Source organism: Silene latifolia, chromosome 9 (genome assembly GCF_048544455.1).
Source record: "Silene latifolia isolate original U9 population chromosome 9, ASM4854445v1, whole genome shotgun sequence".
Classification (NCBI taxonomy): Eukaryota; Viridiplantae; Streptophyta; class Magnoliopsida; order Caryophyllales; family Caryophyllaceae; genus Silene; species Silene latifolia.
Window position 1 is genome coordinate 89,150,302 of NC_133534.1, and position 19,965 is coordinate 89,170,266.

Genomic DNA, 19,965 nt, shown 5'->3' on the forward strand with positions numbered 1-19,965 from the left:
TATTAAGGAGACATAAGATGTTTGGGAGACCATCTTACACTTGAGTCGCCTCTTGGAGTTTTCCACTCCAAGAAGGATGTGCACGTTAATGGCTTGAGTTACGGAAGGACTCGTGTGGTTAAAACACGACGTCTGGCAGGGGATCTAGTTGGCTTCTAGACCCGGTACCTATTTGTGGTTGTTGGTATGTCTGGGAGTGTCCTGGTACCAGTTCAGTTGTCGGTATGTCTGGGCGTGTCACGGTACCGTGGTGGTTGTTTGAAGTATCTCATTCATGTTATTGGCATATTGCATATTTCCCTATCATGTTGTGTCGTATGTTTAATTATTGAAACTGACGTGTTGTGTGTCCCTGTAATTCTTACCTATTTCCGGTATGGCCTGATTCGATCCATATCATATTTCCGATCATATGGGGAGCAGGTTGAGTACATGTTGTTTGGTGTCACGCGGGAGACGGGACACGCTTTTGACTTGGAGTCCTGTACTTGGATAATTGGTAGATAACCTAGATAGTAGTCATAAGTTGTATTCTTTCATTTATTCATTTATGGTCATGTAATCCATTACATACTTTATTTATATTAAATGTTTCTTTATTGTACCTCCGATTCACCGCCTCGGGAAACCGAGATGGTATCATCTCCCAATTACCTCGGCCGGCTAAGAAGGGATTGTTACAAAGTGTTTTCAGAGCTTCGATTTGGGAACCTAAACCAATGAATTAAAATGAACCTAGGTTTGTCTAATAAATTGAACCAGACATGAGTAGAATAGGAGATCATTTTTGGATGAGTGGGCGCCCTCATATCAAAACTAGTGCCTATTGCCTCAGTTTGTAACTACATGGGTGGTTACAAGTAAGGGTGAACGATATATACAATGTCATCTGATTACATGAATGATGTGGTTATTGATAGATTCTTGCATATTATGAGCTTTCACATGTGTGTGGTAAGATACCGAAGATTGGATAAGGAGATTTACATGTCGCGGCACATTTTGAAAGATGAAAATTTTATTCTCTTGATTCATATCGTGTGTTTATCTAATGCCTGATAGTACTACCGCTAGCGTATAATTTCTGACGATTTTGGTAGAGTAAGTGCGAGTATGGAAGTAATAGATAAGAAACGGCGACTTTGATGTCGCATGAGCTAACTCGGGATTGGTCACAGATAGACGGTGGACTCCGGAACCTCGTATTGTCTTGCAGGAGATCTGTCGATAGGACTTTATTGAGAATTTGGGCCCAACGGAATCACTTGACCGAGTGCGAGTAACAACTCGACCGAGTAAACAATCGCTCGACCGAGTGGACCCTTGACTCGACCGAGTGGACCTAAATCCAGGAGGTGGTACATTCTGTGAAAAACGTCACTCGACGGAGTGGGCCTTCTACTCGACTAAGTAGAGTTGTACTCGACCGAGTGGGTTCACACGGGTTGGACTACTCGACTAAAAGCCCTTATCTCCTTCACTTTTCATTTTTATCTTCATATCTTCACATCTTCATCTCTTTCCTCATCAAAATTCCCGAAAAACCTCCATTGTTGTTCAATTTTGCTTGGGATTCATTTTAGTACTCCACTTTTCTCACCTAGTTCCATTAATTTGTCAAGGTCGGCATATTCATCCTCTTCCATCTTTTCCCCAATTTGAGTTTTCTTTAGATCTACTCTTAAATCATTTGAGTTATGTTGATTAGTTACCCATTTTACTTAATTCACGATATTAGTAAACTTTTTACACCATTATTGTTGATAAAAATCAAATTTTTGTGATGAAATTTTGTCCACCATTGATGAACACGAAAATGGTGTTCTTGAGTCAATAATGGGATTTTGGTGCTTGTTGTTGTGTCTAATGGAACAACAAAGGCTTAACCTTTGTTGTTATGGATGGATCTTGTTTAATATGTGCAAATTTCGTCTTAAAAGTTCGTCTAAAAATTTCAAATTGTAGGTGAGTCATGCCCAAACTTCGATTTCTATGGGTAAAACATGATATAATCGCCTCTCTTGGTTAATAATGTAGTATGTGGTCCCAAAATGAAACAAATTTCGTCTTAAAACATGGGTGAAATTTTCCAACTTCTCTTAAAAACTCCCATGAACAAATGTATTTTTGTGTCTTAAGGATGATTTTACTATATTGTTGGATTGTAAATTTGGTAGTTGTTACTATGCTATGGAATGAATTAAGGAAAATTTTCTCTTAAATTGTGGTCAAATTCTTGAAAACCCGACACTAAGCATGTCAAAATTTAAATTTTTATGCTTACTACTTGTGTTGCTTACTCATGACTCCTCAAAACTTCAAACCCATGATACTTGAAGTAGCCTTACATTTAATTTTTTTTTTCCGATCTAAGGACTTTAAAAATGGCTAAAGAAGCATTTCACTTGCCCAGATTTCTTTTAAATGTTACCAAGCTAATTCTTACTTTAATCGATTTTAACGAATTAAGTTAATTTTCGTAACATGTAACCTCTTAAGTTAAGACTTTAAAGTGTTAAAATTTTCAAGGTTTCAGCAAATCGCCAATATGGTAAGAGTCTAGTGTAGCGTCTCATGGTTGTGTCAAATTGGAATAGTTGGATGATAAACAAGAGTAGTGCATGTGATTAAAGTCATGTTTTAAACCATATTATATCACAAGAATTTCAATTTCCGTAAATGAGTTTGTAACATGATAAAAGTTTGAAATGTTGGTTAAAATACAAAGAGAAGTATATTTGGATTCTTTTTTCTTGTCACCCACCAACTTGAGGAGTATTGAAAATTTTATCCATATTCAAGATTGACTTCAACTTCTTACCTTTCCCATTCCATATCTTGTGTGTGATTCTCTCTTGTAGCATGTCAAGGAACACTAAAACCGGCCGTGGAAGGACTGCCCGCCCACCACAACAAGAGGCACCTCCCACTATCACCCTCCCGGGCTACCCGACCATATCATATGAGAGTGAGGATCACCGGAGTAACTTTGAGGTCCTAGACACTAGGAGGATGGCCCCAACATAGTGCACGTCGGTAAGTACCTTGTGGGCCTTAGGAATAGAGAAGGAGCTATATGACATCTGTATGGTTCTTGGTTTGGAAGGATTGTACAACTTAGAGGAGATACTCTACCATAACCTCACTCTCGAGTTTTTGAGCTCCTTCACCTATGATAAGGAAACCCATGATGTGAGTTTTAGACTTAAGAATACCACCTTCAACCTAGGTAGTGATGCCTTTGCCGGTCATTTGGGAGTGGGTAAGCGAGTCATAGGTTACCACAATAAGGTTGAAAAGGACATGAAAGCTTCGAAGTATTTTCATCTCTATACAAGTAAGAAAAAAGTCGGTGTGCGTAACATGAAGACTAGTGATATCGAACACCCCGTCCTAAAGATTTTCTTGCGCTCCTTGACCAACGTCCTCTATGGGAGGAAAGACCCGAGCAAACTGAACTCCACTAAGGTGTTGATCTTGAGTTCTTATTACCTTAACACCCGTCGTGAAGAGCGTTTTTACTTTAATGTCGTATCTACGGTGTGTCTTGCCCTTGAGAGAATGACCGAGTCGGACAAGTGCTCCTTAGATTGTGGGGCCTTGGTAACTCGGTTAGCCAAGAACGTTCTATCGTATGAACCGGGGACGGTGGATGCACCCATGTCTAGGGGAGTTGTTTATTTTGACCTTGCGTGATTGAAGGTAAGTATTGGGTTGTGGATAGGGTGAAGAAGGATACCTATTCCTGGAGAGTTGATTAACAATGTCACATGAAGCTCCTCGCCGGTGTGAGACTGCCTCGGACTTCCCCCTTGGAGAGGGACGGATCACCCCCCCCCCCCCCAAGGCCCAACGGTACACCTCCCCTAGTAACCTTACATTTGACCTTGAGGATGTTAACATGGAATGGGAGACCCCTCCACCACCTTCCACACCTCGTGATCCTGTTGAGCAAGCTCCCACCTCATTACCCCATTCTATGACTACGTCAATGATGGCCCCAACTTATGCCGGGAACTTCGGCTAAAACCAACCCGCCTTTGACTCCAACTATTCCATGTCGTACCTAATCCACTGAGTGAACACCGACCTTATGTAGAGAGACATGCACGAGGCGACTTATTACCAAGGAGTACGACCCGCCCACCTCCCTAGCTTTTGGTCAGGACACGGAGACACCACCGGAGTCTATAAAGCCAATTGTATCAAACCATCGGATTGGGAAAGCAACATCCCTTTCGGTGTAGGACACTTACGTGACCCCTATATGGGTGATGTCGGGATCTATTTTGGCAATGTCTACCAAGGAGGTGGAATGAGGCGGAAACATCCGCGGCAGCGGAAGGTATGGACCTTGATGATGTATAGGAGGAGGAGGCCCGTAGAGGAAAAGGAGGGGAGGATGAAGATGAGGAAGAGGAGGAGGATAACGAGGAGGAGCAAGTGGAAGGAGGAAGCAAGACGGTGAAAAATCATTCCGGGTGGGCAAAATTGATGTCGGGCATTGGCAAGAAGAGGAAGCCCTCCGAGTAGTGGCGACCTTATGATTCGGGACACTTTGAGCCATTTCCTTATCGTTTCAACTTTGAACAATTTAATTCTCGTGTTGTGAATTCGGCCATAATGCCAAATCTAGTAGACCTTATATGGTAGGATGGTGTGGTGATCACCATTTGGACTCCATTGCATGTATGTCCGACCATAAGACAACTTGGAGGCCCTTAATGGCCGAAATCTAGACTACCTAATGACACTCGTCCGAGTGCCATTTTCACTCGACTGAGTGGTGGTCCACTCAACCGAGTGACCCCCTTCACTTGATCGAGTAGGCCAAATACAGACCCTGGAAACCTCTTGTAAAGTCCCTCAGATGATTGAGTGAGACCCCCACTCGACCGAGTGAATTTTACTCGACTAAGTAACTCATAAATTGGACCGAGTACTATGGAGTTTGACCATTTCTAGGAATATTCGACCGCCAATGACGTAATTGACCATGATTTTAGACTATAACGACCTCCTAAAAGTCTAGCGACCATAGGAACCCACACGGTGGACTTTCATAAATTGTTTACATTTGATCTTGTCATTTGTTCGAGTAGTATATAACGGTAGTCAAGTTACAAGTGATCATGTGATAGCATAGAGTAAATGAGGATGTATATGCTTTCCATAATGGTAGTTGATAAGTACACAATAATGACAAGTACATGCCACATGGCGAGTATTTAAGGCTAGTACAAGCGATAGCGGTTCGATACGATATGTGAATGATATGATGAGTATCAAGAGTGGTTGGACCTAATCATGAAGTGTAACACCCAAAGTTATTAAGAGTAAGGTTGTCCCACATCGGGGAATTGAGGAGGTTGTGATATGTTTATAAGGGATTCCACCCACCACTTAGTAACAAGGCCTTGTGCTTTTGGGCTTAAGTGAGGACAAGTAATGGGTCCAAATGTACATATCCCATATTGGGTTGTGTTACGACCGTGGTGGATCGGGTTGTTATAAATGGTATCAGAGTGACCCTGCGACCGTGTGGTGAGCCCGTGGTCGGGAGTACCCGGATAACACACCTAGCGGGGGAGGATTCTGGGCTTGGCTGCGGTCAAGTTGGAGGCACAACGAGGACGTTGTGTTCTTTAAGTGGGGGAGATTGTAACACCCAAATTTATTGAGAGTAAGGTTGTCCCACATCGAGGAATTGAGGAGGTTGTGATATGTTTATAAGGGATTCCACCCACCACTTAGTAACAAGGCCTTGTGCTTTTGGGCTTAAGTGAGGACAAGTAATGGGCCCAAAGGTACATATCTCATCATATTCGGTTGTGTTACGGCCGTGGTGGGTCGGGTTGTTATATGAAGTGTGCCCATATACATATCAAAAAACCTCACCAAAGATATAGTCTAATTAGTCACGAATAATATACGGAGATAGTGAATCAAGTTGGGATCCTTTGGGAACACAACTGTTGACATAAGAGTAAATTACCGGGAGAATGGCATATGAGACTTATGGTGAACTTCGGGACGAAGTTCTATTTTAGTGGAGTGAATTTCGACGGACATTACGATAGAGTATAATGGCAAGAGAGTACACGAGAACCGAGAATGAGTCTTGAGAGAAAACCGAGGAATAATTGGAAAAAGAGAGTGAGTGGCAAGCTTCGGGGACGAAGTTTATTTTTAAGGAGGGAAGATTATAATACTCAGATAATTGGGACCCACTAAAGGATCTAGTGACACGTGAGGGACCCACGTATACTCGGAAGTAAAGTATGACCCTTTCTACAAGACAAAGTAAGACCTAAACTAGACCTATTAGACTTCTAGTGGACCGAGTAAAATCTCTAGCACATCAAGAGAATGACACTTAGTCGAGTAAAGAGTATACTCGACCGAGTGAGTGTCCCTCGATCTAGTGAACCGGTCACTCGGTCGACTGACACTGTGTTGTACTCGAGAAATGATATTTCGGGATTCCATCTTATCCAAACCCTTATCCTCTTCATTCTTCTTCTCTTTCCTTCTTACTCTAAAATACTCTCCCCTCTCTCTAAATGCTCCATAAACCTTCCCTCTTGGCCTTCAAGCTTGGATTGATAATGGAAGACCTCTGTTGATCCCTGTTTTACCTTTATAAGCCGAAATCTCACCTTTTCCCCTTTGTTTTATGTTAATCACAAGTTAGGGTTTACTAAGAGAGATTAATTAATATTTAGCTTATGTAATGTGAGTAATTAGTGACTAATAATAAACGGTTTCATAATATGAGAAGTATAGAATTCATTGTGATAGTGTTATGTAATTGTTTTGGGTGAGACGATCTTATGAGACGGTTTTATAAGATGGAGTTGAGTCGGAACCAAGTAGCTTTATCCATTATATGTTGGGATTGAGTTCATGATGAGTCATATAATTAGTGTTGTGTTGCATTTTCCATGTATGGTCATTGTTGTGTTGTGTTTGAGATCATTGGTGGTATTACTTGGTTATTGAGGAGACGTAAGACGGTTGGGAGACCGTCTTAAGCTTGAGTCACCTCTTGAAGATTCCCACTCCAAGAGGGATGTGCACATTAATGGCTTGAGTTACGGAGAGACTCATGTGCTTAAGGCACGACGTCTGGCAGGGGATCCGGTTGGCTTCCCGACCCGGTACGGCTAGGCGTGTCCCGGTACCTATTTGTGGTTGTTGGTATGTCTGGGCGTGTCCCAGTACCTGTGTGGTTATCGGTATGTCTGGGCGTGTCCTGGTACCGTAGTGATTGTTTGATAGTATCTCATTCATATTATTGGCATATTCCATATTTACCTATCATGTTGTGTCGTATGTTTAATTATTGAAACTGACGTGTTGTGTGTCTGTGTAATTGTCACCTATTTCTGAGGTGGCCTATGTCGATCCATATGATATTTCCAATCATATAAGGAGCAGGTTGAGTACAGGTTGTTTGGTGTCACGCGAAAGATGGAACGCGCTTTGAACTTTGAGTCGAGTACTTGGATAGTTGGTAGATAACCTAGATAGTAGTCAATAGTTGTATTATTTCATTTATTTATTTATGGTCATGTAATCCATTAAATACTTTATTTATATTATATGTTTCTTGATTGTATCTCCGATTGATCATCTCGGGAAACCGATATGGTAACATCTCCCAATTACCTCGGCCGGGTAATAAGGGGGTGTTATAATTGTTTTCATTGTGCTGTTACCGAAAACTCAGTAAGGTAATTACATGATTTGGGTAATTATCGATCGTTTGAAAAAAGTGAGCCCATTTTATTCCAATGAAAGATACTTGGAATAAGACTCAACTGGCTAATGGATACAGGAAGCATGTGGTACGACTACACGGGGTACCAAATAATATTGTGTCGGAACGAGATGCGAGATTTATATCGTGATTTTGGCAAGAGTTGCAGGATTTGATGGGGACTACCTTAAATATGAGCACAGGGTTCCATCTTGCGATATATGGCCTAATAGAAAGGACCACCAAAAGCTTAGAAGACATGTTGCGAGCTTCTGTGATGGAGTTTGGTGGGAGTTACGATGATAGGCTTTATTTGATTGAGTTTTCATATAACAACCGCTATCACACGAGTATTGGGATGGCACCATTCAAGGCATTGTACGGGAGGAAGTATATGAGTCCAGTGTGTTGGGATGATAGCGCTGAAGCTGTGGTTTAGGACCACAAATGGTGCATGATATGATTGAGTAGGTACAGTTTATTCAACAAAAGATGAAAGCAGCTCATGATTACCAAAAGAGTTGTGCAGATTTGCATCGCAGGGATACCGAGTTCGACGTGGGTCATAAGGTTCTTTTGAAAGTGTCACCTATGCGCGTCGTTATGAAGTTTGGCAAGAGAGGGGAGTTGAGCCAGAAATTCATAGGTTACAACTTCAGAAGTTAAGTAGCTAATCGGCTAGCTTTGCCATCATCTGTTGATCGGGTGCATAAATGTATTTCATGTGTCACAACTTCGAAAGTATGTGAGTGATCCACCCATGTACTTAAGGTGGAGAATATTGAGCTAGATGAAGCTCTTACTTATGCGGAGGTTCCAAAGGAGATATTAGGTCGTATGGTGCACAAGATAATGAATGGTGAAACCATCTTGGTTAAGGTGTTATTGGCTAACCACAATGTTGAAGATGCTACACGGAAGCCGGTACAGCCAATCAGGGAGCGTTATCCATATCTTTTTTATCTCGTATATTTGGTTACAGGGTCGTTACCTTTGTCTTTTAAGCGGGGTAGGAGAAATCGCATGTGTTTTCAGTAGTTTTGAGGTCAGTTTGGTTGTGTTTCGAGTTGTGTGGTCATAGTTTAGTTATGGTTGGGAGTATGGTTGGTCTTTTTTCGAGTTGGGTGTTCTTTTCAAGTTTTGTGGTTAGTAGGTTGGGTTTTGCATGGTTATAACAGGTATAGTGTGAACTTCGGGGACGAAGTTCATTTTTAAGGAGCGAAGACTGTAATACCATAGATATCTGGGCATAGTGAACTAGGTTGAGTAGGCTATACTCGACCGAGTGGGTCGTTGAGTGTTTTTAGACAGACTACTGTCTTAGGTGCACTCGGCCGAGTACATGAGGAACTCGGTCGAGTAGGACGTACTCGGTCGAGTATGTCAGGTACTCGACCGAGCACCCGGCCTGACGGGTTATATTTCCGTAGTTTTGATTCAAATGATTAGAGGAGTATAAATTTTTCTTAATCAGTTTCTAAAACATTTTTACAAAACCAAAACTATGTTCATTACTCCCTTAATCATCTTCATCAATTCCTAAGCCTAGATCATTCGATTGTGAGTTCTCGTATCTTGTTTTCTACATTGATTACTTTGGTAAGTCTCCAGTACTTCCGTAATCAGTTTATGGTTATCGTTGGGGGTTTATGCAAACCCTAATTTGGGTTAGATTGAGGGATATATATTGTTTGATGTTGGTTGTGATTAGTATTGTTTGGTTATCATTATAATGTAGGGTTTCTCTACTGAGTCTTTTGTACGATTATTTAAAAGTGATGTGTTACCTTGTGACTTCTTATTGTGATAGTGTCGTGGTGACTTGGTATTGTTGGTAATATTGGTATTGATTGTAGAGCCACTGTCGGGAGATGGTGTTCACCCCCATGTTCGCCCCTTGTGGCTCCCGTCAGAAGGGGGATGTGCACATTAATGATCTGGGTGCGCTTGTTACGATGAGCGGGGCTTAGATGGCAAGGTGGCGGTCTCCCACTGGCGGCGTAAGTATTGCGATGGGTAACCTGGCAGATCTGGGTTGCGGTTCATATAATGTACTTGGAGGTTGGAGATTGTATTATTACAGGATTGAATTGGATGGTTTATTGTTGTTGTTGTAGTTGTGTTTTATTATGCTGTTGATTGACCCCTTTCGTTGTTGGAAAACCTGTCGTGATCCATTAGGGGATGGTGAGCAGATATCTAGCATGTTTTAGTCGATTGAGCTTATCGCGGGATGGATAGGAGGATCGCCGAGTCTGCTAGATTCTGTTTTTGTGTCTACATTAGATGATCAATTATATTGGATTAGTATTTCCAGTTTTGGATTTTTGGTATTGTGGTTTGTATCCGACTACACTTTTATTTACTTTAATTAAATGTTCTTTTATAGTCTATTTGATATACTCTACCTCGGGCAACCGAGATGGTAGCATGTCCATTTGGTAAGGTAGGCCTTGGTAAGGCACTTTGGTAGATGGGAGTGTTACAACAAAGTAGTGCATGACATAGGTACTAAAGATAAGGACTCGTCCTTCTTTTAGCATCCTATCGCAAAAATGACCCTCGTACACCCTGGATAAGCCTATCCACTATCCAAAGGTTCCGAGTAAGAGGTGTAGGGTACGTATTGGGAAGCTCTTTAATCGAACACTCAATCCTGCCCGCGTAGCGGCCTCTATTGATCGATCTTGGTTGGTTAAGTGCAAAAGTTGATAAAACGGGTTTAATGCATGAATGCTCATCCACTAGTTTGAACCTAATATGCGAGATTTCCTATGTCAATTGTTTATCCAAATATCAAGTAATTGATGTCGAGTTGGATATAAAAGTTGAATTTCATGTAAAGACGGAAATTAAGCATCCATTTACCAAGTTAGGTTTAGGTGCTTAACATGATCCATTTGTTTGAAAAAATGTGTTTAAAATGTTAAATGTAAAATATTAAATCTTTAATCTCATCCGTCATATATTCGAGTTAACTGAAATCGAGATTGTCCTAATCAAGCGCGGGAAACTAAATAGAAAAACGCCAGGCACCCCCTTTGGGGTGCGAGCCCATAGGCAATGCAAAAGGGCTTCCCCTGGTTTTGACAATGGGAAGAACAGAAGGGCATTGGGGCGCGTGTCAGGCGGCAGCCCAAGTGAGCCTTCTTGGCTTTGCAAAAGGTTGTTAAAATATTTTTTGTTGAAAAAGTCCTTAAGACCACTTTTGTGTTAAAGTGTAGAACATGACTCAGAATATTCATTATTATATTGATGATACTCGTCGTCGGATTTCAGTTTGCAAGCTTGACATGAAAAGTTTTGTAAATAAACATGTAAAATGTATTTGCTCAACCGTTTCATCACCGTACTCGAATTAAATCGACATGGCATATGTGTTAGTGTGGACACGGGGGGCCCACGGGGGCGCTAGGGAAAACAAGCGTTTGCATTTGTTGAGTCGCCACCAATTTATAATGGAAAATTGGAAACTGTTAGCCTTAGCATTATGTCTAGAATGACTCTCATGGATGCCAATGAACATGGATGTTCACAGAGATCTGGAGTAAGGGGTGAGGGTACATATTAGGAAGCTCTTTTGATCGAACACCTAATCCCGCCCGCCTTGATAGCGGCCTCTACTAATGATTAGGTAACTCATCTATAATTGATATGTTGTCGATTATATGCATTCAATGCAATATCCAATAAATTAATCCTAGCATGTGAGAATTAACTAAGTCGGTGAACATGTAACTTAGCATACATTTGGGTCGAAGTAAGGATTTAAGGTTGATTACATGTGAAAGCAAACAAACGATAACAAAGAGTACAATTAATAAGAATAAAATAAACAATAATAAAAATTACAATAATTACATTGGTCTAATGATTTATGTCGAAAATGCATTCAAAACGGATAATTTTAGAAAAGAAAAGGAAAAAATAATTAAGGTTAGAAAATGGACAGATTAGTGGCGATATTATGATTAATAGTCGGTAAATACGTAAAACTAATAAACTAGGTCAAATCAAGAACGAAAGTTCAGAGACATAAATCACCCCGGAACAGGCGCAGCAATGCTGCGTCCCTTGGAAGAGGCGCAGTGGTCACTGCGTCTATTCCTGAGGTGAGTTCTGGCTGTGAAGCCGGAACTGCATTATTGTTAATGTTCATTGGTGATTTTAATGATCGATTTATCGATATTCGACGAGAGTAAAAGTGATTTAACGGATTTTTTACATGCGAATTTGTCATAAAAGCAATAAAGAAACAAGTTCAAACGAATGAGAATTAATTATAGCGAACTAAAGTGAATTATAAACTAATTACAAATGAATTAGATTTATTTGTACAAACTAATTAGGTTTGCTATGTTAAACTACTGATGAGGATGGTGATAAACAGATGAAACATATACAAAAAGCGAATTCCAAAGACTTGATATGAACGAATCGAATCTCTAAAATCCGGGTTTGATTTTAATGACGAAGACCTACAAATATTGATTACTTGGGATTTAAGTCGGAAATTAAAAGGGTGATAAATAATTATGAATTATATATTATAATTATGAAGAAAATAAGAAAAGACGAATAAAAGGAACGAATCAACAAAGAACAAAGGAGGAAGAAGAAAGGCAAAAACTGTGGCAGCCTCAGGAAGAGGCGTAGCAGTTGCTGCGTTTCTTCTCGACGTCTGTCTTCTCTTAATCCGTGAAAATAGGTTTGATAAAGGGTTTTATAAATCGATTTTAAACATTTTTTCGATGTAAACCTTACAATAATTTATACAATAATAAAATACAATAATAAAACAAGGGATTTACACCCTTAGACTTACATGTTTGACGTACCGAGATTAACTAAATTAACGATTAGTGATTGCTCTACTCGAATGTACGATGAAAGTGCCCTCGTAAGAGGAATTAAATAAAATTTATTTGATTTTAGTGGAGTTGGTCAAATTGGTTCGTCATGCAAAACGAGACTGGTACTCAGAAGGATCTGAGCTTACGTGGTCGAACGTTCAAGCACATAGACGTCAATAAGCAAAGAGCGCGGTCTTAGAATGCAAAGGGAGAAGAGAAAGGAGGACACTCGTGTGAGAAATATGAGGAACAAAGGTCCCTATTTATACTAATCACACGGAGGAATTAGGGTTACGGTAAAACTTTGGAAACAAATCTCGAAGAGGTCTTAAAATACGCAGAAAAGAGTTGCGAAAGAGGCGCATGAACAACTGCGACCCTTGGAAGAGGTGCAGTAGGTGCTGCGTCCTTTCCCCAGAAGTTTCCTCCTGCGGAAGAATGATTTTCCGCGTTTCTGTTATGGAATTGCGGTAGATCTCAACTTCCTTATTGTTTAAAATATGATTTCGGGATATATTTTTTCAAAAGATGAAAAGATTAAAATTATGGAATAGAAATATCCGGAATATTCTAGAATATTCTGACTCGGCTTTTTAAATGGTTTATTAGAAAATGAGGACGGTTTTTTACCCGGAGTCCAAATGAACTCTAATTACAGTCAAAACGATCGTAATGGCGCGTAGATGACGACCAAGAGGTAGACACAAGTATTTGAGCTATCACTTGCCGATAAACTTACGAACTGTCATAAATCATTCCGTGTGCCAAACATGCGGCCCCATCATCACCGGGTGGTTTGCGGGAGGTGCAGAAATGAGGTATCTACAGTTAGACAAGGGTGACATGCAATATGATTAAGATAAAGAGAAAATAGAATAAAATAAATGGAAAGGTGTTTGATATGAACTAATTATATTAAGTTCATTGCTTTGTAATTAGTCAATATTTATCATCGTACTCGGGATCAAACCGACATGGTATATGTGAACCAAGGATGATAATAAATATGACTAAAATGTAGGCAAATGTGAATATGGAGAAAATGAAATAAATAGGAGATGAAAATGTTCAAATCTCCATAAATTTGTTATTAACAAATAATTTCATCGTTACACGAGATAAAATCGCCATGTTATAAATAACCAAGGATGATTTCGGTAATAGTAAAAAATGTTTATCATAAAAATGATTTCAAATAGTAAAAACCATTTTAAGAAAAGAAAGAAAAATGAAATAAAACATAAGGAATCATGAACTCAAACACGTTGAGTTCTGACCGAAGAAGCAGTATGAGGCGCGAGCCTCTAGACGAGGGAGTAAGCCTCTATTTCAGGCCAAAACTCGGTTTTGGCTCAATCTTTCCAAATTTTGAATCATGTTATGTATGTTTTATGATGTTAAAGTCATGAAAAAATAAAATAAAAGAACATGATATAAGAGGATTAATTACACCCTCATACTTACATGCTCCATTGCTTGCCGAGAAATCGACAAAGTGTAAAACTTGTGAGTCGGAAAGCTCGATTTGGAAAACCATTTTGTAAATATGGAGTGTTGTTTTGGTTTAGTGTGGGTGTAGTTGGTCGAAGTTGTAAGTCAAGTGTATTCATGCACGATGAAGGTATCAAACAATGTGTAAGGCTTGTGTTTTCAATCAGTAGGTCGAAAACACGTGTCGCTTTTTGACTTTAGAAGTTGAGGTCTAGAATTATATAAGAGAAAGAAGGGGCAGACTTTCGCGTGCTTTGTAAATAGGATTCTTGGGGGTATTTATAGAGAAAAGTGTGGTGTTGTGGATTTTGGGCGACATGGCCATATAGGATACCAATTGAGCCGCGAGTACATGGCCGACACAAGGAGTTATCTTGTCCTTTTCGGAAATTTGGAATTTGTGTTTTGTTCTATCCTAGATTTTTTTAGGATGTGATTTGTGGTTGATTGTGTTTGCTTAGCGGTGTAAGCTTGTGTTTGGGTGTTATTTAGGGTGGGTATATTTTGTTTGACTAGGGTTTGATTTTGTGTTGAGTCGTGATTTGAATTTTAAGTCGGTTTTGACTCTAATTAGTGTCATTACGACCCCGTCGTTGTGCATAAAACACTCTAGGTATTTTTGAAATGTTTGAACATGTTTTTCATTTTCGAAACCGTTTCCCGAGCTATCTGACACGCAGGTATACAAACCGTCGATCAAACATAGCGATTTCCGAAACAAGTTGTAGTCCGATAATCAACGGGTGTTTGTTGGGGATTTCTCAAATACCTGGTATTTACAGTTTTACACATATTTTGAGATCCTTAGTTTTACAAGAGAAATTTGTCGTTTGGCTTTCTATTAGATTTGTTTTCAATTATACCTATCTTTTGTAAGAAGGCCGTTTGGCGATTTATTAATGAATTGATCTTTCCTTCAAAAGAAAAATAAGTGTGGGGATGGGAATTTACATTCAAAATCTTTTAAAAATTCTGAAAAATCACAAAAAAATATGTCTTAAATTTCATAAAAATCAAAAATCCCTAAAAAATTAAATATTTTCAAAAGCCAAAAACATGTTCTTTACTTTATTATTGTAGAATTGTATATACATGTGTGCTTTAGTTATGTTCTCGCATAGGTACAACACTCCATTTGAGACATATCTTAAGGGAACATGAAGACCTCTTGGTATGATCGATCTAACTCTTTCCCCTTCCGCTTCTTTTCAATTATCATATGAGGAGAATGGGCTTGTATGTCAAGGAGGATGTGGAGTATTTCTGTTGTTGCGGTTATGTACCTACGTGTTGTAAGGAGCTTGCATTTACATTATATATCATATAGTTGGAAGAAGCATTTGCATTATATTGTTTATTTATAGGTTGCATCATACCATACAATTGTATTAGGAATAAACTTTTCGAATGCCTACTTCAGAACTTTGACAAAGGTGAATAGGCCATTGTAGATACTCTTTCTCCTTAAGACTTTGTTTTCTAGAATAGCCTTAAAACACCCTAGATAGGGTTATGATAGTATCGTTTAACCCATGCACTAAGGCCTAGTCAAGAGTACCTTGTAGTGTGATAATTCCTTGGCTACCGTTTATTCCAAGGTGACCCGTAAAACCTTTTAACCGTTCTTCCACTTCTACCATCACTATTTTGTTAACCAAAGGGAACGGACACTTATAATCATCAAATTGAGTTTAAATATCAAACTAAAGCCGAAAAGTTTGTAAATTTTATCAAAGAAATTCTTGTCCTTGGCTTAGGAGCACATATGAAACTCTTGTGCTTCTTTAAGAGTACCCTTATTACATTTGGGGTCTCTCTGAATGTTCAAATACTAAATCAAAGCCGAAAGACCAAGGCCAAGTATTAAATACCAATCATAAAAAAAATGGCAACAAATGTGCTTACTGTTAACTGCTACAAAATGGGGGGGGGGGGATTACCCCAAAGAAAACTAACATTGTGAACCTTAAACGTCTTGATTACTTGATATGTTGATGGTCCTATCTTTTGTTGCATGGTGGAGAGGGGACGACCAGTCCTTTTGTCTAGGTAAGAGGAGGAATTGCCTGATCCTTTATTGTCTTCTAACGCCATAAGTACCCGCTTTTAATGAACGCATTTAGTAATTCTCACCATTTGGAGGTGATTTGTTAAAGGAACGTTTGACTAGAATTACTAAATGCGTTCGTTACAAACGCCATAAGGACCTGCGACCTAGTCGTGAGTATGTGGGTCAGGGACTCGGGCCACACACCTAGTGGGGGAGGATTATGGTCTTCGCTGCGGCTAGGTTTGAGGCACAACGAGGTCGTTCTGTTCTTTAAGTGGGGGAGTTTGTAACACCCTAAGTGATTAAGAGGAAAAATTGTCCCACATCGGGAAAATATGTAGGTTGTGATATGTTTAAAAAGGATTACACCCACCACTTAGTAACAAAGCCTTGTTCTTTTGGGCTTAAGTTAGGACAGTAATCGGGCCTAAGGTTCACACCCATCTTATTGAGGTTATGTTACGACGGTAGCGGGCCGGGTTGTTACAGCACTACTATGTCTTTGATGAGGTTGAAAGATAAGGTAAAAAAGATGACAAACCACATTATCCGGAAGGGTGACTTAACTATGGAGCCCTAGCGTTATGAGGAGATTAGGAGAAAATAGTTGCTTAATCCTAAAATTCAAGAGTGGAAGGAAGGAGTAGAAAAGGGTACGACATCAAGATTTTCAATCCACGCGGATGGGAGTGATCGGTTTTATGATAGATGGTGTGTGCCAAAGGATGACGAGTTGAAAAAGATGATCCTGACTGAGGCTCATTGCACTCCTTATTCGGTGTGTCCGGAAGGTGACAAGCTATATAAATATTTGAAGAAAACCTTTTATTGGCCAGAGATGAAGAAAGATGCAGTGGATTTAGTTGTTAGGTGTTTGACTTGCCAGAGACTCAAGGGGGAACAAAGAAGGCCTTAAGGTAATATTCAGTCACTTGAGGTACCGGAATGGAAATTTGAGTCAATATCTATGGACTTCATCCTGGGGTTACCAAGGACACAACGAGGTAACAACATGATTTGGGTGATCGTTGATCGGTTGAGAAAATCACCCCATTTTATTCCAATGAAAGATACTTGGAATAAGATCGAGTTGGCAACTGCTTATAGGAATAATGTGGTGAAGCTACAAGGGGTACCAAAAGATATTGTGTCGGACTGGGATGCCAGGTTTATTTCTCGGTTTTGGCAAGAGTTGCAGGAATTGATGGGGACCACATTGAAGATGATTACAGCCTTTCATCCGGCGACAGATAGGCAAATGGAGAGGGCCATTAAGACCTGGAAGGATATGTTACGAGCTTGTGTGATGGAATTCAGTGGTATTTGGGAAGATCCACTTGATCTAAATGAGTTCTCTTACAATAACAGTTATCACACGAGTTTTGGGATGGCACCTTTTGAGGCCTTATATGGGAGGAAGTGTATGAGCCTATTGTGTTCGGATGATATCTCGGAAGCTGTGGTTTTAGGACCGCATATGGTACAGAACATAGTTAAACAAGTACACTTGATTCAGCAAAAGATGAACGTTGTGTAAGATCGACAAAAGAGCTATGCAGATTTACATCGTGGGGATATTGAGTTTCAGGTAGGTGACAAAGTTCTTTTTAAGGTGTCACCTATGGTCGATGTAATTCAATTTTTCAAGCGAGGCAAATTGAGCCAAAATTTTATAAGCTCTTCTAAGGTTTTGGATAGAGTTGGTGAATTGGCTTACAGACTAGCTTTGCCACCAACTTCGGATCGCGTTCACAATGTGTTTCACGTGTCACAACTACGGAAGTACATTAATGACCCATCTCACGTGCTAGAGTTGAGACAATTGAACTAGATGAATGACTCACTTATGTTGAAGTGCTTAAGGAAATATTGTATCGCAAGGCACGCAAGACGAGGAATGGTGAGACTACGTTACTCTAAGTTTTATGGTCTGGCCGTAACGTTGAAGAAGTCACATTAAGCTGGAAGAGGTCATGAAGGAGTGTTATCCACATCTCTTATATTACGTATGTTTGGTTACGAGGTCGTAACCATATTCTATTTGGGAGGGGGGGGGGGGAGGTAGGAGTTGATCGAGTATGTTTTTTTTTGCGACATTTTGAGGTCGGTTTTGGTAGTGTTTTGGGGTTTTGTGCATCTTTGGTAGTGTTTTGGTTCTAGTTGGGGTTGCTTCGAGTTATGTTGCATGGTGGTCAGGGTTATGTATACTTTATGCAGGTATGAGTATGAACTTTGAGTACGAAGTTCATTTTTCTGATCATAGAGTACTCTGTCGAGTAGGCTGCACTCGACCGAGTACTTTGTTGGCTGTTTTAGTCAGGTTTATAACTTCGGGGCACTCGATCGAGTGTGGTTAACACTCGGTTGAGTAGGGTATTGGTTCGTCGGCTTTGTTACTTGTCGTTAAAAGTTACCTTGACCAAAACAATATTTATAACTTCACAAACTACTCTTCTCTTAGTAAAGAGGTAAGTAAAGGTCAGATCCCAAGGGACGGGTATTGATGTAGGATTTTCGATTGCAATTGGTTGTGTCTAAGGGTGTCACAATATGGGTTGAGATTGTAGATCAACTAAACTAATCAGCAATGTAAATAGGGTAATGAAAATAAGCAAGATGATTAAAATGAGATGTAAACAATTGATTAAAAGAACTAGGGTGCCATGGGTTCATAGGGGATTAATGGGATTTGATCATACAAACATTTTTTCTACTAGATGCAAGCACTTACTGTTGCGATTGGATCGAGTTGGTTTATGTCTTACAATCCCTAAGAAGATTTGGGTCCCGGACCCGAATCGATTAGATTGTACAACACCTACAAGTCGACTTAATCCTCCCTATCCAACTATATTCATGGTCTAATGAGACTAGAGTTGGTTTATGTCTTACAAGTCTCATTGAAAAGGTAAGTGATGGGTAAAAAATGCAAGGATTCATAGGCTCGCATTTTATTAAACATAACATGTGCATAAGTTAAAATCACAACAAGCAAGCAAATTAATTATGAAAACATATTAGATTAAGCATGAATCAATCCCCATGTTGGTTTCCCCTAATTCCCCATCAACCCTAGTTAAGGAAACTACTCACTCATTATCAAGCTTAACATGCTAACAAGGTTGTCAATCATACTAGCAAGGCAAAACATGATGAACAAATGAAGATGATTAACAATAATTAAAAAGGGATTAAGAGAGAATTATACCTATAAAGATGATTCCAAATAATAAAGCAAAGAATAATAGAAGTACTTGATGATTGATGGAAGGTTGTCAATCCTCCAAATAAACCCAAATAATCTTCTAATTAACCAAAATAAATGATGAACAATAGAAAAATTAAGGAAAGGTTAAGAAATGAGATTTGTATTAATGCTAAATTAAGAGTTGATTATAAGATTAAGAGAGTATTAAGAAGAGATAAAAGAGTATTAAGACTTGATTCCAATATAAGTAGTACAATGGGAAATTTATACTAAAGATTAGGTACAAAGATTAGGGTTACTAAGGGCTTAAATGACTATTAAGACCCTTAAGAAAAGTTGAGGAAGTGCTCCTCTCCAAGGAGATGCTGATCTCCGTTTTGCTAGTCCCTAGAGAATATGCTAGTCCCGAGCGTCTAGGCAGCAGGCACGGTGGAGTCTGCAAGGGAATCCGAGCGGATCACTGAGGGAGACACTCAGATTGTTTGGCTTCAAGAAGAGCCTCTTGGCATCGGGACGCTCAGATTGGTTGGCAGGGAAACCCTCGGATTGGTAGGGAGCCGCTCGGATCCTAGGTCAGGCACTTCTCTTTTCTTCTTTCCTC

The 19,965-nt window shown here is 39.7% G+C and overlaps 1 protein-coding gene across 1 annotated transcript; it reads left to right on the forward strand.

The window, feature by feature from the left end:
* The first annotated feature begins 17,219 nt into the window (after window positions 1-17,219).
* On the forward strand, window positions 17,220-17,987 carry LOC141601319 (uncharacterized). The gene is made up of 2 exons (XM_074421591.1): window positions 17,220-17,475; window positions 17,695-17,987. The coding sequence occupies exons 1-2, from the start codon at window positions 17,220-17,222 to the stop codon at window positions 17,985-17,987; spliced, it is 549 nt and encodes a 182-aa protein (XP_074277692.1).
* Window positions 17,988-19,965: the final 1,978 nt, after the last annotated feature.